The sequence below is a fragment of the Passer montanus genome, unplaced genomic scaffold (assembly GCF_014805655.1).
Source record: "Passer montanus isolate IOZ18808 unplaced genomic scaffold, ASM1480565v1 scaffold2, whole genome shotgun sequence".
Lineage (NCBI taxonomy): Eukaryota > Metazoa > Chordata > Aves > Passeriformes > Passeridae > Passer > Passer montanus.
The window spans coordinates 20739259-20766045 of NW_024366591.1; the positions used below are offsets into that span (position 1 = coordinate 20739259).

The 26787-nt window shown below is 36.0% G+C and overlaps 1 protein-coding gene across 18 annotated transcripts in view; it reads left to right on the forward strand.

Moving 5' to 3' along the window:
- The window catches only part of SYNE1 (spectrin repeat containing nuclear envelope protein 1), a 293146-nt gene that overhangs the window by 43346 nt on the left and 223013 nt on the right, over window positions 1-26787 (forward strand). For 16 of the 18 annotated variants that reach the window (XM_039707342.1, XM_039707354.1, XM_039707356.1 and 13 more), the window contains exons 3-10: window positions 6468-6529; window positions 16207-16302; window positions 18515-18598; window positions 21557-21577; window positions 21980-22072; window positions 23727-23905; window positions 25858-26054; window positions 26215-26324. In XM_039707342.1, coding sequence (XP_039563276.1) covers window positions 6468-6529; window positions 16207-16302; window positions 18515-18598; window positions 21557-21577; window positions 21980-22072; window positions 23727-23905; window positions 25858-26054; window positions 26215-26324 — 842 coding nt within the window. The remainder of the gene's footprint in view (window positions 1-6467; window positions 6530-16206; window positions 16303-18514; window positions 18599-21556; window positions 21578-21979; window positions 22073-23726; window positions 23906-25857; window positions 26055-26214; window positions 26325-26787) is intronic. The other 2 variants (XM_039707363.1, XM_039707345.1) reach the window with 1 other exon arrangement.

Sequence of the window (26787 nt, forward strand, 5' to 3'; positions counted from 1 at the left end):
TAAATATAAAATGCAAATATACTCATTGATTAGTTATAAATGCATTCTGCTTCTACATGTGTGGAAGAACCAAGTGCAGCCCATCCAGGCAAAATATGGTGCACAGCAATTTAATTTCAGTTTGTTTTATTTTTAGTCACTCAAAACACAAAATAGGAGCAAGTATGCTGCAAGGGCTGGAAATGGGAAAGATGCACAGAGTCAAAAAAAAAATAAAAAAAATTTGGACATATCTTCCAGTCCACTGCAGAACTCATGTTGTTCTCATTCATTTCTCCAAACACCCAGGGGAAGCTTTTCTGATCAAATTGAAGAGCAGTTAGGGGCAGTACAGTAATGCCCACACCATGTCCTGACTTCTAAGAATCAAGATTAAATCACTGCACTGTGCTCTGTTCATGCTCTGTTCCTTCCTGTGAAAACCAGAGCACAGGAAAGTGGGGGGTAATGCAAGTCTGTATGTCTCAGGAGCATCTGATGTGCTCATGAGAATATGGCTACAACAGGGCCTTACCTTGGATTTAAGGACTCGAGGTCTCCCAAGTCCCACACTATGAATATATTCTGTGAAAGTCTAAGCACTGCTGTGAGGTGCAGCCAACAGCCTGAGTTAAAGCTCACACTCTGGTGCTGGCTAAATTTTTGGTTTCCCATATTTCAAAAATTTCATCTGCTTGTACAGTCCACAACATGTACATCCAGAGAGCCTGTTTGTTGATTGTGCTTGAAATAAACTGACTGAAAAAAAAAGAAGGCACATTGATTTGTTCGGTTTGTACTTTATTCTAAGTTCATTTTTTTTTTTAAATGCAACCTTCTTTGAATGATAAATGGAATAATTGTTTGTATCTTTCTAAGTTGTGGCTAGATAGACACACTCTGTCTCTTAGAAGTGCAGGAAATCAATAAGAATTTCTTAAATTTAAAATACATAGTTTGTAAATATGTTTCAGACAGTAAAAGCAGAAAGTCCTCAGCTGTGTGCCAGTTGCTGTGCAGCAGCATGTGACACAGCAGGCAGTGCTGCTGCAGGTGTGAGCCTGATTCTCCATACTTCAGTTTCCTGAATTTATTCCACCTGTGTGTGGGTTTTCTCTATGTTCAAATGACATAAAACCTTTGGCTCTCAAAGGACTGTATTGAAGTTACCTGTACATTGTGCAAACCCCAGAGAGCTGATCCCTATAATTTTCTCTAGCAGGGGTTTGGCCAAGGATGACTGGTTTCCTTCTAGCCCTTGTGCATGGATTTCCTTTCTGCAGAAATTGATGGGGTGCAGACTGGTGCTCACTGGTGGAGAAGGCTAGGAGTGATGTGTAGACTAGATCCCAAATCTTGGCAATTCAGATAAATGATCTGTTACTGTGACCATCTCACCATATTTCATAAAGCACATTCAGCAGAAGCATGTATCTGAAGGCTGCACTTTGACATATGCTGTCTCTCGTGTTAAAATATAAACATTTATAAATGCATGAGGAATTAAAAAATATATTCCCATTCTCTGTATCAATACTGCTAAGTCTTGTTGTAAATTAAGTAGCAATGGCTGCTGAAAACAATTTTTTCCTCTTTGCTTTCATCTTTTCTTATATGCTAAAGTCTATAGAGTTACTGTTAAACCTAGAAGCTTAGAATAAATATATACTTTAGAGCTACCCCCAAATTTAATTTGTTTGTTAGGGTTTTTTTAAAAAAACAAAACTTTCCTGGCATTGTCCCATAAAAAACATCAATATCTTGTCTTAAAAACAAGAAATGAATTTTCTTTAGAGCTACCACCAAATTTAATTTGTTTGTTAGGGTTTTTTTTTAAATAACCAAAACTTTCCTGGCATTGTCCTATAAAAAACATCAATATCTTGTCTTAAAGACAAGAAATGAATTTGCATTGCCCCTGTGTAGTACCTGTAATTGAGGTAATCCACCTGTTAAGGAAGTGTTGATTAAATGATGTAGCTTAAAATATTGCCCCTTTTCATAAGCAATGTGACCGCTATATTGCTTTCACTCTGCAAGCTTTGTTACAGCTGCTTTAAGTTAAAACTGCTTTCTGTGCTGTGTTTTCACATGACATTGAAACATTGCAGCTGTTTGGGACACTTTTCTGTACTTACAGGTTGATTTAGCACTATGACATAAACCTGGAAAATAAAGTAAGACAAAAAGCTCTTTGGTGTTTTTAGTGCAGAACTATCGAAACCAAAGACAACATAAAAAGGATGCTGAAAATGAGGAGCTGTGAGGGACTTGAATTTCACCACAGCATTCTAAAAAGAAACTAAAACTTTCTAAAAAGAAACAAAACAAATCTTCACATTTTTCAGTCTGTGAGACTCAATCAAGATGCTTTTATTAGACACGTGTGAATTTGACTCTGTTGTGACTCTGTGCATGAGCCTCTTCCTTGTGTTGCCTTGAAGCAGACCCCAGTGTTTGCCACCCTGCACTGTCCCATCCCCAAGCACCAGGTGGTTGATGTGCCATCTGCTGCTGCACAGTACTCACCTGTCAGCAGGATAGCAGACATTAGAAAAAGTGTGCATGATGAGCATTCCATCAGCATCTTCATAACTGTCTGAAGATGCATCGTTATGTTCATTGATCCAAATAATTTGTTCTAAATGTTTTTAAAGTAAATATATCCAATTCAGTTTGTCATTTTTTGCCTAATCAAAAAATTCTTGTAGAAAAGAAGCCTGTTGGTGATGCTTTAGTAGAAAGAGGGTTTGTAAAAATAGGAAGACATTTCCAGACAATTAAAAGATGATATTTGATTAAAGATATCTTTCTTGCAACATTTCTTTCAGATGCAGAATCATATTGTCAGAGTGCTTGTGTTTCACAGAAACAGAGATTTGAATTTGGCCTCTATAATGATACATTTACAATAACGGCATAATAAAAGTGAACCTTTTTATTCTCGTTTCAATAGTGTGTATTACTCGGTTGGCTCCTGTAGGGGAATAACATATGAATCTCCACAAAGAATGTTTCATATCAGCCTTCATTTTACCAGAGGAAAAAATATCTATTCAAGTGCTCCAGTGCTCTGACTTAATGAAATAGAAAGTACTGCATATTATCAGAAATTTGAGTATGTTTCAGGCTGATCTAGGCACACTCCAAAAATTCTCAGCATCCTTACATATGTTTCATGTCCCTTGTACGACAGATCAAATACATTATTCAAAGCTAAGTGGCCTACATATCTATTCAAATTCATTTCTTCCAATTCCAGTTGCAAAGCTGAAGGGCATCTCTGTCTCACAGGAGTATGCAGTGAACCCAAGTGGTTGTTTTTAAAAGCTGTTTTCCTTTATATGTGTGACAACCTAGAGAAGAAGGTCTGTGCCATTCAACCACTTTTACTTACTGAGCACTACGTTGTTAAAAAAGCACCGGTGAGAAAGCTGCATCAATTTTTGCACACATCTTTTTGCTTTAGGATATCAGCAGTGTAGTCGGGTTGTCACGGTCCCTGGATGAATTATTCAAGCTCTTGACATCAGAGATTTCTGCTAGCGGATTGGCTGGTGCTGGGATAATAAAATCTTTCCACAGAAAAACAGTGGAGAAGGATGATGGCAATGAGACCAGCAGAACTGCTGCTTCCAATACAGCTGGCTTTGTCTGGCTGTTGTCTCTCCGCAAGAACATATAAGGATGTTTTTAAGGTTTGGCTTCATGTGAATTCTCAGATAAGAGATGGTGGAGGGATTTTTGTAAGAGGCCTGCATTTCCAGTGAGGAAAGAGATTGGATCATTGTTGAAAAATTACTTCTGGCTGTATTCTAAAGAAATGCTGCAAATGAGAGAGGGATAGAAGCTGCAGCAGCAGCAGGAGCAGCAGCAGCAGAACACAGCAGCAGCAGCAGCAGCAGCAGCAGCAGCAGCAGTGCCTATGGCTCACTATAAAGGTGCTGGTGGCAGAAATGTGCTGTCATTGAATGTGCTTCCTGAATTCTTTCACTGCCAGCAGGGTAAGTGGTGCGAATGCGGAGCTGACAGTCCTTGCGAGTGGGGAGAACGTAAGGAGCTGTGTGACACACAGGTTTTGTGGGTAAACAGTGGGATGAACAGTACCTGTGCAGAGAATTTAATCAGTGCAAATAACACATTTGCTTCCAGGTAGATTTTAAAAAGCATATTTACAATGGAATTTTAAAAATCAGTGCTCTGCTTGTGTTGAGTCATAGATTTTACAGTGGTAAAATCTGTTCCTTTTAAGCCTATACAAAATAAATGCTAGAACCAAGGAAACTTTTTTTAATAGTTCCAGTTGGGCCCATAAAGAATATATTGCTCACATAAATTCTCTTGCAGCAGGTTATTTAGAAGGGCTATTTCTGCTGTTTGTTAGTATGACTGAAACTCTGTGTATCTTCTGTTTGTAAAGTGTCTCTTTAGAAGCTGGAAGCTGGTTGCCTGATTTCCAGTTTTTGTTAGAAGGCTGTTTCTTAAATCACCAAGATATACTGGAAATACAAATGATTGAATAATTTTCACTCATTTCATTGATGAGAAGCTTAACTTCTGAATGCTGGTTTATTTCTTTTGGCATGCCTTTTTGTATCAGGGTTGCTGGAGAGTTTTTTTGAATTACAGAGGTGTGAATTAAAGCAGAACTGATTAATTCTGTGTGTGCTTGATCTCTATCCCTACACATATTCACACACAACCCAATAGAAGTGTGCAAGTACTTCCATGAAAATTAATTTGGCTATACATGTAATTTGGCTATACATGTAATTCAGAGCACAGCTGACATTAACTCTGTGTCACAAGGAAAGCTTGTTCATAGTTAGCAACCATGCAGTGAGAAGTCTGTTTTTCAGAATGCAGAAACAATTGTCACATACAAAGTCAAGACACCTCCCTGCAAAAAACAGTCAGTGTGGAATGAAGCATGATGCAGTATCTTAGTGATATTTTTCATAACTTGCCCATGACTGCAACAAGTAGATTCTGAGAATGTAATAAATTTTAAAAACTTATGTAATCCTGCTTGCCCAATGTTATCAAAGGAAACTATAGAATGCAGAATTATTGTCTTAGGCATAAAGTGTGATAATCTAGCAATAGATGCTGATGAGTGTAGGTATCTTTTTTCCTTCTTGTATTTCTTATATGTGAGATGGTATTTATATGTAAAGGAAATATTCCTGAATTATAATGCACAGACATTTTTGGGAGGTTGTATATGGCCATGGACCAACTGACGATAACATTTTGACCTATGAATTTTCTGTGGTGATTTCTATCCCTATGTATCCTAATTGTGAAGCAGCATTGCATGACTGTAAATTTGGGAGTTTATTGCTAGGAATGCAGCAAGCTTAGTAGTTACCTATTCCAGAACTTTTATGGGTGTTAAGGAATATTCCATTTTAATTTTACAGATGTGGAATAGGAAAAATACTGTTCAGTGCTGCACAAGTCACTAGCAAATGCAGGAGCTAAAATTAGATATTCCATCTGTAGGTTTTGGGATATGTGTATATTCTTATGGAAAGTAAATATCAAACAGTATTTATTTGAATTTTCTGTTGGGAAATGAAGGTGTTATTTCGGAAGTGATGATGGTAATAACATGATTTTTTGTTCCATGAAATAGATGTTTCTTCCTATTTTTGAAAGAAAAATCTCTGTCATAAATACTTTAATACCTCTGCTGTGAAATTATTCCATGTGTCAAAACTGATTGCCCACAAGAAAGGGCAGGACTCTGTGTGTTGCTTATAATGCTGTGATGCTCCACTGCTGTGACCCTTGCTGCTGAAGCTGGAGGAGCTGATTTGGGAGCTATTTTTATCTCTGCATCTGGCAGCTGTCCTGCAGGGACAATCTGACAGTCGGGGAAATGCACTATAAACCAGACAAGTGCTTCAAGACAGGACTAAGGGACCTAGTGAGTAGTGATGTAGAAACTCCCTGAACTAGCTAATGGCTCCTTCCTGGCAGGGGACAAAATTTGATAATGCAATTTCAAATCCTTAATTCAACATTCTAAACATTTTCAAATGCATATGCTAAGAATTATTTTTTTCTAAGTCCCTAGCTAACTTTCTACATAAAAGCTGCTTGGCTGTGGGAGATGTGGGCTCTAGTTAAAAAGTATAGAGAAGTTCTAGGTGCTCAGACCTTGGGTAAGTATAGTATATGGATTTAGAACTCAAAATTATCTTGACATTTAGATTTTAAATGGTGTCTTTCTGGTCATTAGCTTGTTAAGATCTGAACTTTGCTGTGAAACTCTTCAAATAGTTGGATATCAGAACCTTATTGTAATAATAAGAAGTATTTCTTAGTATTTAGAGGCCAAATTGACTGTCTCAATAAAATATAGAGTTATTTCTAACAAGTGCAGAATACATTTGTTGTCAGTAGGAAATTTTACTCTTCCACCATGTAAATCTGAAAGTATCCAGTGATGTCTAATCAAACTGATTTCCTTTTATTCTCAGATGAGCAAGAGTCAGTGCAGAAACGGACTTTCACAAAATGGATCAATACTCATCTGGCTAAGGTAACACATGGCTTTGAAACTTTTTTTTTTTAAATCAAACCTTTTAATCTATGTCTGTACAGCCCAGGAGTATAGAAAATGCCAGCTTTCTCTGAGCAGTATCTCCTAAAGTTAAAAAAGGATCCTCCTTGTTTGCACACCGTTGGGGATGAGTCTCAGCATGGTAGGGGTCAGCTGCAGAACTGCGAGTGGCGTTCAGAGGCAACCACAAGCTTCTTTGGCCATAACTGAAAGGTAGCACAGTACCTGGTATTTCAGCCAGAGGAAACATCTGAAACTGTCTTCTATGAAAAGGAAATACTAGACTTATTGCACACAATATATTCAAATAAAACTTAAGTCATGTCTTGTGTAGTTTGATCTGGTTGAAGACATAAATAGTGCTTCATGAATCCAGTGCTGAATTAATTACCTGATGCATTGTGAGATTTGTCATCAAACTATTGCTTCTTCTTAACACAACTTAAAACTCCTGGTTTTGCCTTTAGAAGAGTAAAGACTGTGATTTACACACATTTTAAAAGTATTAAGCTACAATTGGCACCAACCTTATCTGAAAACATAAGCAGTGAGATTCAGTTTGGCATTCCTGGGGTTTTCACACAACACAGTTCTAACCATAGTTATCAATTAGTCCAATAAATTAAAATTTTAAACTCCAAGAGCGGCTTTTTGAAGTGTGTATTTTTAAGCCTGAAGATTAATGATCACTAAAATTGAGTAAAGAATAGCTGTAACAGCACTGCTTTAACTTTTGTGTAAGGAACTTCTGTGTAAGGCAAAAAATACCCTCAAAAATGAGCTGAGCAAAGCAGGAAGCCCATATAATGCTGCATCATGTGATTTGACCTGACAAGGCAATATGGTAGAGCAGCAACATTTATTTACATTGCTGAGGAATTTAATGGAAGAACTTACTGTGAAATTAACTACACTGGCATTGTAAAATTGAACTGCAAGAACAAAGTTACCTTCAGGACTTCTTGGCAATGGATTCTCACTGGAAATGAGGTCTGTCCCCATATCGTCTTTAAAATAATTTTGAAAAGTCCCCTGTGTAGGAGAGAATTTAAGCATTCTGTTCTGTTTACTTCAACTGAAATTAAAAGGCATTCAGTGTTTGCTAAAGCATCAACTAAGAGGGCTGTGAACGAGTGTCAGAGGAGAAAAATAACTCTTATTTCATGTTCATCTATTTCTTAATTGTGTTGTGTCCTTATTATTAATGTGATAATTATGGAAAAGTAGAACTATTAGGTAGGTCATCTATACCACATTGTTAGATATTATGAGCATGTGCATGCATGTTATGATAATTCCCTAGTCTACAGACTAATCTTTGGCAAGAGACAAAGCAGTGGTGGCAGCCACTAAGAGATCTTGCCATGGATTGGGATTTGTGAATGTTTCCTGCTGTGCTAGTCCATTTGGGCCATGAGAGCTCAGATGAACCTTTTGACTTGCATGATCTAGGTGTGTAGTTCCTTGATGGGCCTGATACCCTTAAAGACTGATCAAACACATTCAAACCAGGCAGTTATGCAGCCACAGCCCTGACTTCTAGCTACCTGAGGTACCTTCCACTTACTTGTAGTAACTGATTTGCCTTAATTCACACTTCAGCAGGAAAGCTGTGTCTGTGATAATTTTATTGATGTTTTTCAGCACATTTGCCTCACTGCTTAAGTCAGATCATCTGGCTCTCCTTCCCATTTTCATGGTTATGCTGCCAAAGGGAAGTTCTGTTTATAGAAATTAGACTCAATTAAAGTGACCTATGCCATTCAAATTCTTAGGTGTTTAAAGCTTAAGCTTTTAAAACTTTACTAGTTACTTTTTTGGAAATATGTTTTCTGAGTTAATCACAATTGTAGGAAATACAGATGGGTCTCTGAAGGGCCCAGGACTCCCCTTGCACTCATGTTCTGACTTTTAACTCAAAATTTCAATATTTAGGCTATTTGAGTTATGTAAAAGGTTGTTGTGATTTTGATTGTTTCAAAAGAAACTGGAGATATGTAAGATCTCCATTGTTTGGAAGCCTTTGAAATGCGATATGGAAAAATCCTGGAAGGAGACCCGCTTTTAGGCAACATTGTCTGCATTCTGCTCTCGTCTTTGACCCAATAAAACATGGAGCATCTACTAGTCTGGTACCTAGTGAGGAGCACTGTGAAGTTCTGGCCTAAACTTAGAGCAGAGAATCAGCAACAGATGCTGCACCACTGCAGGGGTAAAGGAGCTGGGAGTGAAGGAATGCAGCCGAGCCAGGGGAAAAAGGGGTAGATAGGGGGAAGGTGGTTTGAATTTTGCCTTTGTGTCTCACCATTGATCCAGAAACACTGTGCTACATTTGATTCCATATATGCATTCCAAATTAACAATAAATTCATGTCAAATCATCTCTCTAGCTCTTGGCTACTCTGGGAAAACTCTGGGTTTATTTCCTTTCATTGGCATTTTTGATTATCTCTAAAAATTTTAATAGAAAAAGTAATAGGAGGAAATAAGAGAAAACTGAAAACTATAATTAGGGAATCTCTTATTCTTAACACCGTGGTTATCTAAAGAAATATTTAATCATAAATGAGTTTGAGGGGTTTTGAAAATAAGTGCTGCATGAAACCTGAAAAGTAGGAGAAATTAATGGTTTCTATGCAATTTTAATGGGGTTTTACTGTAGTGATTTCAAAGATGGTTTAGAGGTAGCAAAGGAAAGGAAACTACTTAAGCAGAGTTGTCATCCTTATACTGTGCTGATTGAGTAGAGCAAAGGAAGATCAATTTCTCACATTGGAGCAGTTTCTCACATTGTGAGGAGTAATGATTTGAAAGAAATGGAAATACAGAAGTGATTTGATTATTTTAGGTGGAACCAAGACCAATTCATACCTTGGGAACATAAAGCAGGATGTGATTGTCAGGTTTTGCTACAAGTAAGAGATTCTTCTCTGCTCATCTCAAAGATCTTAGTATGTTTTTCATCTAAACTTTTTCATCTAAAAAGTCATGCTGTAATTGAAACAGAAATTAATTCAATAACTAAGGCTATCAAGTACATTTAACCATTCATTTTTAGCTATTTAATGTTAGGAATGGGTTTGAAAATATGGGTACAAATAAATACTAATGAGCAAAACAGATAAATGAAACGAGACTGTTGTTGAAATTGCTTCACCAAAAGGTTTGTCAGGCACTGGAATTGGCTGCCTATGAAAGTGGTTGAGTCATCATCCCTGGAGGTATTTAAAAGAGGTGCAGATGTGGCACTTAGGGCCATGGCTTAGTGGTGGACATGCCAGTGTTAGGTTAATGGTTGGACTTGATTTTAAAGCAATCCTAAATGGTTTTATATGTCTGTGCACTGAATTTTATGAAAGGCAGTAGGAGAAAGGTGTGAATTTTTTACTCTCTTTCACTCTTACGATAGAATTTTACCTTTTTAAGATTATGTTTCACATTTCAATGTTCTCTCACAAGGAGAGGTCAAGTACACCTTGGCATCAGCTAATTATTGGACAACTCAAAAGATGGAGGTAAAACAGCCTTGGTGCTAGCTGTGCTCTCACCCAGAGGGGATGAAGAGAGGGGAATGGCCTGCAAGTATGCTAACTAGCAGGTAGTGAGATGCAGCTTCATTTTGGGTCAGCTGTTAGCACAAGGCTGCATTTGTCCCTTTGCTGTCTCCCTAAGCCCAGCTGTCTCTGTTCTGTGATTCTGAACAGTAATCTGGTGAGACTCATCAGTTGGAAATTATGTTTTCTCTGCCAGCCACTTGCAGAAATTGGGTCATAATCCTTGAAATTAATCTGGTCTAGTTTCTGGCCATCCTTTTGAATTTTTGTGCATCTGTGCAGTTCTACTAATGATAAATGTGATATGCATGTGCAACAGGACAAGAAGTTTTCTGATTCCCTATAATTTATTCATATTTTTCTATGGTTGTAGAACTGTCCTTCCGCATCTCAGTCTCAGTTTCAAAGTACAGACATAATTTGAGTATGCTTCTAATTATCTTTTGATGTATCTTTTCAAAATCTAAATTTAAAATACAGAACAAATTTAGACCAGATATTTCAAAAAAGAGACATTACTTGCATTCAGAAAAGAAATTACTTAAATATTTTTTCATTTCATTACCTATGCCAATTTTTGAGGCGGAGGATTAGATGAGTAAAGAGGATGAAAAATATATAGCTTTCTTTAACAGCTAGGCATGTGCATTTTATTGCCTTTCTCACCTTTCATGGAAGTTTGGGGGAATAGTAGTTTCAAAGTTTGAGACACAGACTGTAAATTGGTTTAACCCAATCAAACAACATTTCTGTTTCCAGGTGTAGGGATAATTTCAGTATTTGTACTCACCAAAGTATTGCTGTAAACTCGCTGATAGAGTCAACAACATATACCTACTGAAAAAAAATACAATTAATTTTGTGTTTCTATTAAGAGGATGCACACATATAAAAAACAAAAGTAGAGGATGGATATCAAAAATAAAACTAAGAATTTATGAAAATTTTTAATTTTATTTATTCAATATTTATGTAATGCTGAATTAAACCTGGACATTAAGCCTCGTATTAAAGCTTTTGAAACGGCAAAATTATATCTTTCATAGCAAAGAAAGGAAGAAAAAGAAGCAGGTATATCAGGACTCAGAGCTCTCACACACAGTGCTGTCCATGATGTTAGCTGGTTCTTAAAATTTAAGTGTAACTTGGTCTTTCATGAACCTCATCAGTTTTCATCATTTAACTGAGTCTGGTCCTTTTGGTCTTTTTCAAGTGGGAAAACAAAGGCTCCCAGTGTCTTTGTCACTGACACAGAAAAAAAAATAAGCTACTGTCCACCCTGACTGCATAATGAAGAAAATCTGACTGGTAGTTTCCTGCTTCAACAGTTCCTATAAGTTTTCAGCTAGTATTTCATATAACCTCTAATATTAAACCGTGAATGCTAAATTAATTTATGTGATGAAATTAATCATGCAGAACTTAGGACTGAGTGCCTCAGCTGTAGTAATTAGAAGAGTCACTAACAGCAAGGAATATGAAAACATTCATATGGATTTAGGAATTAAATTGTGCCAGAAAAGGGGTCTGGCTATTACAGAGTAATGGAAATTTCACACTGTCCTTGCTGTTCTCACATATATTTCCCTGCAGAAACAAATTCAGCAGTTACATATATTTGTTCCTGTTTGTGCATGTGGATAGATTTTTGTACATTTTTTCAGTAGTTTTTGAAAGATTATTTGAAAATTAATGTAGCAAAAATAGTATTCAATGTCTGCATTTGCATTAATTATGATGCAGATGCTGTTATTTGTATAGTATGATTTATTCATTAGAGAAGTTAAGTACAGGGTGTGAGGAAAAGATTCCTGTAGAAAATATGCAAATGAGAAATTAAATTCAGGAAAAAGTCTTTCAATAAAAGAGTAAAGCTTGGCAAATATATGTTTGTTCCATATCTGAAGTTTGGATTTTACAAAACTTATTTTATTGCATATGAGGAGAAATTTCTAGAGATTGCAGGTCTAGTAAAAATCTTTTTTTGAGTCTTATCTGTCAATTTTTTTATATATATGTACCAATATTCAGTTCTTTAGGTTATTCAGAATATTTCTGGAGACAACAGCAAATTAGATAAGTTTTAAGTACAACAAGTTTATGGAAATCATTTCTTCCACAGTTCCCACTTATTATCAGTTCCAAGTAAAATTTTTTTAAAAATAAATGTTTAATATTATGAAAATCTAGTTTGTTAGTCTTGAAGATTTGTTCTCATTTAATTTGTATTTCTCCTACAGATCACATGAGTTTACTTGTTCTGAGTGTGGTTCCTTTCTTGGGACATGACTGTCCCTAAATATCATTATCACTGTAAACTGCACTACTGTGCTTGGATAAACTATAATAAAGGAGTCTTTAATAGAATTCATGCAATGCAATATGTAGCAGGTCATTAATCTGCATTTGCTGTTTTTCTTTCTTGAAGAAGCTTGCAGAAAAGCTTAATCAAATACTAAGGCAGCTGAAATCATACTGTGGACCACCTGACAAATTGGTCAGATTTAATGTCTCATTATTCACTGAAGTATATTCTGACTTTTGCCAATAAATTTTGTTCAAAAAGTTTATAATTGAAGGCTTTTCTTTACTATTATAGTTTGCACAGGCTTTCCAACACTCAAAATAAGAGTGTATTAGGATCATTGCAGCTGACTGCATTGCTAGGGCTATATCCTTAAGTGCAAAAAGTCAAAATCTGAAGTACATTCAGCATTTTAGAATTGCAAAAATTTAAGTTAGTTTTCTTTCCTTGCTTTTACTGATTTACAGTAAGTATTTTGGCAGTGCATTAAGGAACTAAGTGAAAAGTTGTTAGGTCTGAATCACTAAGAAGTTTTCAACATGTTCTAAGTGAATATAGTTTAAAAAAACCCCAAACCTTTCTTTTCTGGAGGCTGAAGAGTAATCAGTGTTTACCTTCATCTTTCACTTAATTTGACATTGTATATGCAGTCAAGGAGTAGGTATTTTCCCATTCCAACAGAAGATGTGTTAATATCAGTGGAGGATCTGCTAGAAAACATTTAAGTAGCTTGAGCCATGCTGTGCAGTGGTCCATATGTAATAAATAAGCACATGTGAACGTCTCAGTATCAGCTAGTGTGTTTAACAGCACAGGGAATAAGATTGATATCTATGCTTGTGTAAAAGAGGAATCTATTTTCCTATATATGCCACTAGAAATATAACTCACTCCATATTTCTGAGAGTAACTGAAATAATCATCATCATCATCATCATCATCATCATCATCATCATCATCATCATCATCATCATTCCATGCTTATGTGCCCAAAGTAAAGCAGTTTTTAAAAAAATGGTGATTTACAAAACATGATGAGGGTGAGACCTCCTTGTAATTAGGCGTTAACTTCTTCAGGGCAGTGTAAAGCATTATGTTATATAGTGTGTTACTGAGACCATTTCTGGCAGTCTATATAATTAACTAAATTTTCATATTGGAGGGGTCTTATACAGGGCATCTTATGACACAGGTATTGTATGTGCCTTCTGTTCCAGTTTTTTTGGTGTAAGATCCATGGTGTGTGCTGCTGAACACTGGCAGTGTTTGCAATTATGCCACCTTCCAGCAACAAAAAGTGTATTTCAGCTTGCTGAGTTTAGGACAATTGTGATTCAGAGCAGGAGCTCTTACCAGCTTCGGTGCTTGATGGTTTCTTTCCAGCTTTTCATCTTATTCAGTGCTGTCTCTACACTGTTTTTCCCCAAACCAGTGTTTGATTCAAGTAGAAGGTACTGTAGATATTAATTTGCTTGGGATGCTTCACTGCCTTACCATAGTACCAAGCCTCAGTTGGGGTGTAAATCTAGTTTTTGTAGCTTCTTTCAGTGCCACTGAATACCATCACTGTGGTGGTATTCTGTCAATGCCACCACTCTGGTGGTTCAGAGCAAGAGTTTGGCTTGGATAATCAGAGGTTTAAACTATGGAGTGAAGCTGTACACTGGGGAAAACTGAAGTGCTTCCCAGACTTGCTTTGCAGATGAGCTCCAGATGACTTTTGGCTTCATGTTGGCATGAGACAAATTCTGACTTCTACCCTGATTTGTGAGTAAGAATACCAAAGCACACAAGTGAGAAGGGAGCTGTGTTATGCTCAAAAAGGTTGTCTAGCAAGCACATTATGGGCACCAGAATCACAGGGTACTGTTAATCTCACTTGCCCTCCAATCTAAATGTATCCTAAATTGCCCACTATAAGAAACCCATCTCTCTTCATTGCTGTAGAGTCAATTTCAAGAGATAAACCTTACTACTGGGGCATTTGGATAGGTGGTTTTTTCAGGCCTTCACCTCCTGTTGGATTAGGATGGCATCTGTTGTAATCCTCTTGTCTTTATGGCTGAATTATTTTAGCACATAATTCTTCAGTGTTTTGTCATGTGGCAATACTGATAAAACCAAAGCTGCTCCAAGCTTCAAACAGGAAATTATAACATAGAAGGTGAGGAAAATTAATTGCATTTATATCAACTGCTTGTGATGCAAGACTGGGACAAATTAATCTTCAGTGACCCACTTGCTCCACTGATTTCTTTGGTGTTACATTAAGGAAGAACACGATCCAAGGAGGAACATTATCTATTGCTTTGCTAGGAAATAAAAAAGAACTATGACTATATATACCCTCATAATGAGTTGTAGTGCTACTTTATTTTATATACATGAAAATAGAGGCTCTTCTATTAGTGTGACTATTAGAGCATGTCAAATTTGAGATGAAGTCTGCTTCCAGCAGTGGAGTTATTTTTTCACTTTATGCCAAAGTTATGTTTTACTGAAATACTATTTTATCCAAGCTGAACAATTTTTTTTGATTTGGGGAGCTGGAATCTTTTTCTTTCTCCTAATTTGTTAATGCAGTTTTACCTTTCAAAAGCAATCTTTCATTTGTTAGATTAATTTTTTTGAATCTCTATTTTTACACAAAAATGTGTCAGATAATTTGTTGTGCAAGTACTTCTTTTAACAAGCATCCCAAAAGTAAATTATTAAACCTAAAGTAGTTTCAAGAATTTTGTATTCTCATTGTAATTTTAGTGAATGAACAGGTATTAGTTTTATTATAATTATTTTTATCGTCATCAAAAGACACACTCCTACAAATGAACAGGTATGAGTTTTATTATAATTATTTTTATCATCATCATCATTATTATCATCATCATTATTATTATTATTATCATAATGATCATCATCATAAGGTATATGAATTCTCACAAGCTGATGGAAATTGGAGGGTGCCTGTTCTATTTGTCATCTGGACCAAGTTTAAACTTTTTGTTTCTGGGAGACATTTTGTGATCATTACAGTACTGACCAGCTGAGAGCCATAATTCCACAAACTGGTGTACATTTAAAAATACAGAGTTGGTGTGCATTTAAGAATACAGAGTTTTATTATGGGACCTTGTTATTTTAAAAATTTTAAAATATCATCTCTTGACATGTTTTTGAGTATTGTCGTTGTTTTTCTTGTGAAGGTAAAGACATTTGGTAAGCAGTTTGTCTTGAGTAGGAGCTGACACAGTGCTGACAGCACCCAAAGGCTGCAAGGCTGGAGGAGGGGAGAGAAAATACAGCAACTCAGTGTAACAACTGTCAGCTGTGAGAAAGTGGCAGCATCACTCAACCTGCTCTGCTACTCTAGGGATTTTCCCTTCATACAGCTCCTCCTATTGCTTGGACTGAGAGAGTGAAATTTCTGTGAAATACTTAGCACTAGGGAAAGTAATCTGATGGATTGAAATGTGACTATAATAGTTTGTCTGTAAGTTGTGTGTATTTTGTAGAACCAGAGGCAGCTGTTGCTGTGTTTCTCTGCTTGTTTCAGGGGCCAGGAGGTTTTTCCTTTGTATCATCAGTTGCAGAAATCCACAAAATTTTAGTCCTGTGCCAGAAATGTTAAGTAAACAATGTGGTGGCAAAGCAGTCTTTAAAGGATATGTTGACATTAAAAATTAAAAAATACAAGGAAGGGGACCAGCCACTCTCTTTGGGTTTCTGTTCAAGAGGAAGGGAATTGGGATTTAATACTGGTGGGCCTTTATGATATCTGAAGCCTTCTCCCTTTTCAGCGCAATCCTCCCATGCTGGTGAATGACCTGTTTGAAGATATCAAGGATGGGGTAATGCTAATTGCCCTTTTGGAGGTTCTTTCAGGGCAGAAATTGGTAAGTTCTTCCTTCTACAAGAACTTTTTTTTTTCTTTTTACAAGATTGTTGCATAACTTCTGTGGGACACAATTTTCTAATAAGTTTCTATATTTCTCTACTGTAAAAAAACTTACTCCTTCATAAGAAAATAAGTTTTTCATTGAGTAGATTATCTGATTAAAAAGCATCATTACAGATTATTGCAGGAATGCTTGATTGTATGCATTTTTTATTAATTTTGCCGTGTAGCTCCTAAAAATTTCTTATTTGTATTAGTTTTTGTAGTTCATCTGTGTTTTGCTGCTATGACACAATCAGGGTTTAAACTGCAAGTTACTTCTCTGCATCTTGAAAAAAAAGAGAATTTTCCTGTTAAATTTATGGCTCATGCAAGCTCCTGAAATTTCATAGGGGCTTATATCCATTTGCCTTGACAGTTGCTCTGCTACTGTAAAGAGCCTTAAATGATGCCAAATGGCTTTTTCACAGCCAAGTTATGTAAAGAGGGGATGGTGTGCATGCAGCAAATAGTCTGTCTTTTGGGAGACAGGCTAGTTTTGTGCATGGGGTAAAAAAATGAAAGGATTTTAGGCCAAGGGCTCAGACTTTCTGCAAACCAGGTCCCAGATCAGGTGGCAGCATCTGAAGCAGCAGTGCAGTCTGTTGCTCAGCTGGCTCCAGGGCTCAGGTGTTACAGACTCCTTCACATACAGGCAGTTTGCTCTCATTTTCATATTTCACCTCTGTTTTGATTGCAGGTGAACCCCAACATTAGACAGTAAATCAAACTGCGAAAGTGATTTTTCTGTGAAATGGGATAAAGCTGTACTTTCCAGTGTGTTTCTGCTCCCCTGAAATATATCCCTTCCAGTTTCTGTTAGTCTGAGACAGAAAGCCTCCCTCTTGTGGCAAACCAGAAGTAGTGAAACACGAAAAGAATTTTAGTGATGGCACCTGTTGCAGTGAAATGCACTGGATTGTATCCTGCCTATATTAATTAGGGAAAGACAAGTGATATTCCAAAACTAGAATTGTGTCTGGTAAACTTAAAGGTCATGTATATCAGCATGTGATATCCTGTAGTAACTGCAAGAGGGATTCAGAATTTATAGTTGGCCTTTGTTAAAGCCATTTGTTACATCCTGAACAAGAATTTAAAGTGGAATTTAAATTACAACAGTGCATTACAGTATGAAATTCCAAGGGAAATTTAATCCTACTGTCCAGTAGTAGGATATTTTATATATATATAGATAGATATAGATATATATTTGTTTATTTATTTATAATATATAAGAATACTGCATATAGTATATATATTTTATATACTATATGTATGTATTATATATATGTATATAATCTATAATATATGTAATTATATATTATAATTATACTATTATTTTATTATAATTATAATACAATTATATGTAATTATATATTATATATAATAAATATATGTAAGTATATATAGTTACATATGTAATATATATTATATATATTTATATGTATATAAATTAATAAATATAAATAATAAATAAGTAAACAAATAAAATTAATTAATATAAATAAATATGTATACATATTGATACTATATATAGTATGTATATACAGTAGGATATATATGTCTAGCATATGTTCTTGATTGAATTTTTAAAAATTGTCTTTTTTTTAGCCTACATGTCTTAAATTCAGTGCAATTCATTGTTCAGTGGGATTTTAGCTGAGGTTTTAATTGCCAATAAGGTACTAGAGTCATGGGATGAAAATTCTTAGGTAAAATGTCTTCATTGAAGACTGATTTTAAAAGTAACAACCACTTTCACTTATACATTGCCGGTAAAAATATTTCACTGAGAGAATGTTGTCTTCTCTCAAATGCATATATATAGATACACACATATATAATAAATATGTGTGTTTTCATGTGTACAAAAATAGTAGTTATTTTACATTAGAAAAAAATTTCTCTGATGTAATGATGTTTACAGACTGAAGCCAACAATTTGCCATCCTGAGATTAAGAGATATATAACTTTTTTATAATGGAATTATCACGCTTGCGTCCCCTGTATCTGCCAGTCCTCCCTATATATACAAAGGTACAATTCAACAATTTCACTGTTCCAAGGAGCATTTTTACATAGGCATTGAGAATAAACCTGGAAGTTCAGTTTTTGAAGCAAACTGGCATAAATCTAATTGAAGCTTAATGTGTTCTTTCTCTTTAAGCCTTGTGAGCAGGGACGTCAGCTGAAGCGAATTCACTGGGTTGCCAACATTGGCACAGCTCTCAAGTTTCTGGAAGGTAGACGGGTAGGTATGGTAGCACTTAGCCCTGGTTTTACTTTTTTTTTAATTTGTCTCCATAAGGATATGATTTGTATCTACCCATCTGTCTTTAGTCTCCAAAATTTGAGCTGTGTATGCAGTCCTCAGTTTCTACACAATGTCTAAAAGCACCTGTAAAGTAAAAATTGTAAGGTCCAATACTAATATATGGCAATGCATAGGGTGAAACTTGCCTTTTTTGTTTTTTGTTTTTTAAATTAATAATGGATCACCTTGGAGGATGGATTTTTTTTTTTAAGTGTGCTTATTGGTTTCTCATGATCTCTACATCCCTGCTGCTGTTCTCAGCAAACAATGAACTTTAGTTCAGGAGAGACACTCATTTATAATTTTTTAAAAAAAATAGATTTCTGGTTTTCACTTGCTTTTAGATGCAAAAACCTCTTCCCTGAAATTACAGATATGAAAATCTAGGGCAATATGACACCTTATTAACTTGCCGGGACTTCAGACTAATTGCTGGATTTGTTCTGGCAGAGTCAGTGATGTGGCTGTTTTAAAAAATAAAAAATAATAACTTTTACATTTAACAAAAGAAGAAAACTTAAAAACTAATTTTCATCTAGCTATGAATATAAAATATATATGAATATATAAAGCAGGGCCTTTCTACCCTTTTTCCTGACTTCTGTGTGTACTGTAATGACTCAGATCTGGATGTTTTCATTGGAATGTGGGTATTTTGTCCCCTAATTTCTGCATTTACTTCAGTGTTTGTCAATGCAGATGTTACACCTGATGAATTTTAAGTCTCCACAGTACTGTTCACTGGGATTTGTTGGATTTTGGCAGTCTTTCCCTCTCTTTGACTCTCTGACATCTAGACCTAATTACAGTTATGTTACGTGGGAAACAATCTTAGCAGATGCCTGTAAAAATAAATCGTAAAGAGAACTTTTCAAAATTGAAAATGTATAAAATAAAACCAAAATAAAGAATAATATATTTCTGAAACAAAAGTCCATTTTAGCTCACAATCTACCTATTTTAGAAAGTATAGTTTGTTAATGCAAAGCATTAGGCAAGGCTGGGGCAAAGAGCAAAACACCCACAGTTCCTCAGTTGCCATGTCACAGTGTGGTGGGTGACCCTGCTTGGATCCCACAAATACTATAGCAGTGCAGCTGGAAAACTGGCCCCGCCAAAGATCAGGAGAGATTGCCAGAGGTCTGTGTTTTTCCTTCTGGTATCTCAGGATTTTTGTTTGCACTCGTCTTAGTAGTTGTATTAATGTCCCAGATTTTCTGCTAGAGGAAGTTGGAAATTTGCAGGGTGTCAGGTGTACCTGGGCGGTCGATAGCAGAGTTCCATAAGCTGAATCCAACCTTAAGGATGCCTCTATCCAGTCTGTCACCCTTCTCCTCCCAGAGGACCTGGGGTTGCTGTTCAGAGAGCAAATGCCCCTTCAGCTGCTGAATGCCAACCCTGGGCTGTACTCAAAGGGCAACAAACACAGACAGGATCTGCTTCCTCTGTGTGCTTTCCCATAAACAAACTTATTACACTTTAAATCAACTTCCTGTTTTCACTGTCCAAAGAGACTTTTGCTAATACTCCTGTTACACTACGGACTGCAGCTCACAATTAACAGATACTGTTCTGGACAAAATTGGTTTTCTCGTGGTCCTGGAAAGTTTATTTTTAGTTCTAGATTCATCTTAATGGTGTATAAAATAAAGGTAACTCAATAACTAGACTAGATAGGCTGTGCTTCTGTGAGCAGTAGCCTAATCAGAAGATTTAGCTGAGTCCCTGTAAGGCTTTTGATTTGTAATAGATACTAAAATAACCTCACTTTCTAGAAAAAGAAAAGTTTTTCTTGGAATTGGTCCAGCTGAGAGAATGAGGTATATTTTTTTAAGATACGGAATAGAAAATTTTCCTTATTGACTGGTGGAGGAACTCGTAATGCCAAATTTCCTAGAGTTTTGTCGATTTCTTGGTGGAGAGGAGTAAAAATGTGAACTCTGGGGACTTCTGCTCTGCCTCTTCCAGAGCAGCCTGTGCAAATTTAATTTGGAAAAAAACTTAGAGGCATGGACAACATTTTGTTTGCACTTGACATTATCTAGTGGATTTCCAACTGCTTATTCAAAGAAATGCAGTTTTTTCTCTGTTTTGGAGAGACAAATGAATTTGCTCAAAGTCATTCTCCATCTTTTCTTTAGACTGCTCACCAAGGTTTATCCACAGCCTTTGTCCTTCAACAAGCTTGTAGTAGATGGGCACTTTGGCAGTTGTTCATATTTTTATCGTGATTGGTGTCTGACTCTTAGATTTGCTGAGGAAATAAGTACTAACATAGTTGCTAACTTTCCAATACTGCTTGTTTTATCTCATTTCCTAGAGCATTATCTACATGGTTTTTTTTCTTTATCATACATTCCCCTCTTTATTTTCTTCTATGTTACAAATTTATTTTAGGATGATATTTTATTCAGATTATGGATTAGCAGTCGAATTAGTAATGAAATTTGTTCCCATTTCTATTGAAAAACTTAATTTGACCTTGGTCAACTAATTTTTTCCCACTCTATTTTTAAAAGAGCTATTGTTAGGCTTGTCTCACAAAGGGGCCTTAATCAGTGGTTGTGATATCCTTTACAATAAAATGCTCTTGCAGGAGAACCCTAGCATTCTTTTTTCCCATTTCTTTCTTTATGCTTTTTCCACCCCTTTCCTTTTTGCATTTTTATTTTTACTCACTTTTCTCTTTTCATTACACATGGTTCAGAACTTTATCAATAAACCCCTGCATAATTTAAAATATGTTGCCAAGTATTTAATTTGTTCTCCTGATAAAATTTTATTGTCAAAAATGTGCCTTCTTTGCATTAAAAAATGGATTAATGCATCTACCTAATAATTAATTATTTAAAATTTATTTTTGTGTCCTATTTTTCCTTTTGCTTTTCATGCTAGTCCGTATACAGAGGATCTCCGGTTTGTACAGTGTTTCTATCTAATTTTTATTTTTCTTTCTGCTTGAAATTATGTTTTCTACAAATAATAGCATGGATTGGTCTTAAAAATTTTCGATTACTAGAGGGAGTTGGGAATTTTCAGGGTGTCAGGTGTACCTGGGCGGTCGATAGCAGAGTTCCATAAGCTGAATCCAACCTAAAGGATGCCTCTATCCAGCCTGTGAAATTATGATTGCCTAAATGTGAAATGTGAAATTATAATTGCCTAAATGTGAAATTGCACTATTCAGTATTTGGGGTTTTTAAATTGAGAATCTTGTTTGATTGCAGAAATGCTTTTCAAATATAGGACCTATTTGAAATGCATTTCTTAATTGCTATACTTTGTGTATGATAGTAACACATTTTCTTTTCTATATAGATTAAGCTTGTCAACATAAACTCAACTGATATTGCTGATGGCAGGCCTTCTATTGTGCTTGGCTTGGTGTGGACCATAATTTTGTATTTTCAGGTACTACATTTCTTATACTTCAGAGTCATTTGCTCAAACAGTTGTTCAGATCATCATTTTATATGAACTGGTATAGTTCCAGTCTTTCACTGTAGCTAAGTCACTTTGTAATTTGGTGAGGATCTGATGCTGAATGAAGCAACAGTTGATGGTGCCTCACATTGCTTAAAATTGTACTTGTCTGTGGAGTAGATGTGTCTTTGCCTAGAACAGAGTTCCTTCATCGCTGAAACATATTCCTATGCTTTCTCAAAAGAATACAACGTAGCAAAAGAGGAAAGTAATGGAATTGTGTATTCTTGTTACAAGTATCTTTAGCAACCTCAGTGGTGACTGCGTTGAACGTCTAATTCCGGTGCACTGGATGTCAGTCAGTAATTATTCTCAGACCATACATGTAAACATGGTGATTTCACTGGCAGATGCAGGTATTTGCAAGGATGAAATTTAGCTGTGAGTCATGTAGATTGAGAGAGGGTTGCATTTGTAGAGGAGAAATCACTTGCATTCTGTTGAAGTTAGGTGGGCGGTAAAACTGGCTTCTAAATCCTGTCCATATGGGTTAACAAAGTGAGTCACTGTTCAACACTTAAAATAACAACTAATTTTATTGCTCTTCTTTATGGGGTTCTTTGGCTCCCTTGTGATGTTTCAGGGATGCTGTTCTCCTCAGCCCCAACCACTGTGATGCCTCAGTAGTTCAGAGTTCATCAGAATAAAAATTAGTCAGAATGATATTGACATTTTAATTTGTAGCTCATTGAAATGAAGAGAGAAGATCGTGTTTCTCAGGCTTACTAAAACTCTAGTTCTCTGCATAATTTTTGTCATTTTTTGACCTTTCCTTTAGTTCTCACAGGCAGATACATAACTTTAACATGATTGAAAGCAGGAATCCATAAGAGCTGTGGTTCTCATTCTGGCAGACTCATTCTGCAATGTGACAACTTTGGATTTTAAGAGAACAGCATAAAAAAATCCTCCAACTTCCTCTGGATATAGCTTTGTCATGTTAAAGAATGAAATTTTTAGTGAAATTAATGTTCTTGAAGTTAATCAAGATTTTCATTTGATGCCATCCTCCACTCTCAGCAAGCATTTTAATGCACTTTACCTGCAGTACATTCACTATTTTGTTGCAAGGTACCTCTAAGTAGCTTTGTATACAATTGAATTTATGCTGCAACAGTACAACAGGAAGTAAAAAACTATCCAGGTCAGATAATTGAGGTCGCTGCTGTTCTTTAATTGAAAAACACTCCTCCGAAATTATTATTTTATAATCTGAAGTTTAACTTTCATTTTAAAATAATCTGGATATTTTATAATCTAAAATTAAACTATATGTAAGGTATTGTCTTCTATTTTGGTGATAACTTCATATAATAGATAACATGACAAACTTGCATATTTTTCTAGCTCTCGGGTGTGAAGTCAGTTGTTAGAAGCCTCATGCTTCTGAGTTTAGGACCATTTTCTGGGCACATGCATTAGCATTTCTGAAGCTCCTGTAATGTATGCTTAAGTAAAACACAGTTAATTATAGCTTCTGCCCAACTTTATTTAGACAGTTGTATTGAGAAATTATTAAAGAAACTGGTATGAATCAAGAAGGTTATCTAAAAACAGTTCATTAACATTTTTTCCCCTGCAGATTGAAGAGCTTACAAGCAACCTCCCACAGCTGCAGCCCTTGTCTAGCAGTGCTTCTTCTGTGGAAAGTGTTGTCAGTTCAGAAACTGCAAGTCCCCCAAGCAAACGGAAGGTGGTAACCAAGGTCCAAGGAAGTGCCAGGAAGGCTTTGTTAAAATGGTTACAGTACACAGCAGCAAAGTAAGTAAACCAGAGATGAACTGATTTTATATTTTAAGTGAAAGCTTTTTGCTCACATTCTAAGCTCTCTCAGTCAGGGATCATCCTTTTGCTCTTTATTTATATAGTATCTTCCTCTGTATATAATTATAAAGCCCCTCACCACATTGTTTTTGACAACTGAGGCTGCTAAATGTTACTGCCATAAAACAAATTAAGTAATAAGTAATGATTTACATTAATTTTGCATGCAATAATATTTTATAATTTCTGACTAATGAATGGGATTATCTCTGACAGAATGAGGAGCTGAAAGGGGAATTAGATGTCTGAATGACAGTACATTAGTCCTGCTGCCAAAACACTTGATGTGACACTGCCAGTACCACACTGAATAAGCATTCCTCAGTGAAAGCTTGTAGGAAAATTAAATTCTGGCTCTTGCTGTTGAAAAGTTATGCAATTTTTTGATACAGTGGAAATATTATTACACAAATAGCCCTGAATCTTCATTTTTCTTAATCCAAGTTATTTTGGAGTTATTTCTTGCTAGGTCTAGTTAACTTAAGATTTTTTTCCTTTATTCTGTATGATCCCATGCCTGCTGTTTCAGCTTTCAAAAAGGCATTAATCCCCTCATAAATTATATCAAAGATACTGTAGTAGTTTGATAGCTTCCGCAATAAAGAAAATCAGAGATGTAAAATAACATGGATTTATTTGCTCAAATTAAAGAATCACTGCTATTTGAAAACATCAATTGTGCAAAATATAGAGGGGAAATGGTCAGTTATTGGATGGTGCCTCAGAGAAAATAAATGTAATTGCAAAGATTCAGACTTATGCAGAGGTAGAATACAGTAATTTATAGTGCAGTGCTGTCTAATTTGAATTTCTTCCTTTGCACTGCTGTTGGTAAGACACCGGCAATGGAAATTGATCAGCTTCTATTTCCAGCATGCAAACTAACAAAATGAAAATAGATGCATAAATTAAGCTGTCAGTTTTATTGGGAAGAGCTGATAAAATATGCCAAAAGAAGCCGAGTGATGCCTAGTGGTACACTTCACCTGGGTCTGCTTCACACTGTTTTCAAGGGCTACTTCCCTAAAGACAGTGAAAGTGTTTCACTGATCACAATGAGATTGGAGTGAAGCTTTACTCAGTTACTGTTGCTTGAACCTCCCAATGGCAAGACTACCTTAGTGTCTTTGTGTCCTGAAAGGATGCTTGCTTGCTCAGACCAAGTTAAAAACCATCTTGCTGTCTGTGGATCACCATTCCTTTCAGAACTACTGGTAAAAGAAGCAGTGATTTGGAAGTGTGATTCAGTTCTGATTACTTGCTTATTGTATATTGCTATTTCTGGATCATTTGTATTTATTTTTAAATAAAGTGTTTATTAAGTGTTCTAAATATATGAAGTTATGTATCATTCGTGCTTTTGATAGGAACATAGAGAAATTTGAGTGTTGTAGTGTCCCTAAACAGCAGTGATGTCGCTGTCCATGCTATCATTTTAAAAAATAACAGATTAGCACAGGCTGGTTGAAATTTTATTTGTATGATACTGATGTACCTAACTGAACTGCGGCAGCCTTAATGGAGTGAGATTTATAGGGAGGGAGATAATAGTGAGTGGAAGTGTGTACATCCACAGACTCTGTGTGTGTCATATAACAACTTTGAGGGCTTTGAGCTCTCCATTACTCGTTGCTTCATGGCTTGTTGGCACTAGCAAGCCCACTGGAGACAAATACATCATGTATATGATAAAAAACACCTGGAGCTTCATAGGCAGAAATGGATGTATGCAGTGGGTAGATGAAGCTGCAGTTGACCTAACTGGGCACTACAGGAACAAGTGGTTTAGGTTTAATGATGGGTAATCCCTGGGTGGAGCATTCATGTCTCTCCCTGTTTCTTGTGGTCCTGATGTTGTTAGTAACTTCTTTCCCTTTCATATTTTTTAGGCAAGTTGGAATCGAAATCAAAGATTTTGGACAAAGTTGGAGGAGTGGTGTTGCATTTCATTCTGTTATTCATGCTATCCGACCAGATTTAGTGGACATGGAGAAAGTGAGGGGAAGGTCAAATAGAGAAAACCTGGAAGAAGCCTTCACAATTGCAGAAGCAGAACTAGGAATCCCAAGGCTCCTTGACCCAGAAGGTACCTAACACTTAGTTGAAAAAACATTTTTCAACTTGCAAAAGTTTAACTACTTGACATGTCTCAAGCCAGATGTGCTAATTCATAGTGGTTAGATATTTAAGCAGCATTTTATGCCATTCAGCTAAAAATTTCTTTTTCCATGCTTTTATTTGTCTAGATGTGGATGTTGAAAAGCCAGATGAAAAGTCTGTCATGACCTATGTAGCCCAGTTTTTGAAGTACTATCCTGATCCCCATCATACAGTGACTGATGTGCCAGAGAATGATGTAAGTTTCTCTTGCATAACTATAAAAACCAGATTATAATGAAGGGGGAGCTTTATAAATACATTTTATAGCTTTCTTTTGGTTTATTATATTTCCTTTTGATGAACAGTTCAAGTGACAAGCACACTAAGAAAAGTGGGAAAGATTAGCCAAGAATAAAGGAACAAGTCTTGCAGATGTTCAGTAGGTGGACAAAATAATATGGTGATCTTGCAGATATTTTCCTCTTTTCAGGAGTAGCAGGAGCAAAAAATAGCACTTTTGTAAATAGTAAATAATAACAAACCAATGGATCCTAAAGTTCCTTAACAGATTTTTAAGCATAACACCAATGATATTGTAATAATTTGTTGCCTGAAGCAATGTGTCATTTATATTTCGATCACACTGGGTTTCTGGATAAGAACAAGAATGGTCTAAGATATTGCTTAGGAACAGGCTTTGGGCTTTTATGCTTGAGAGG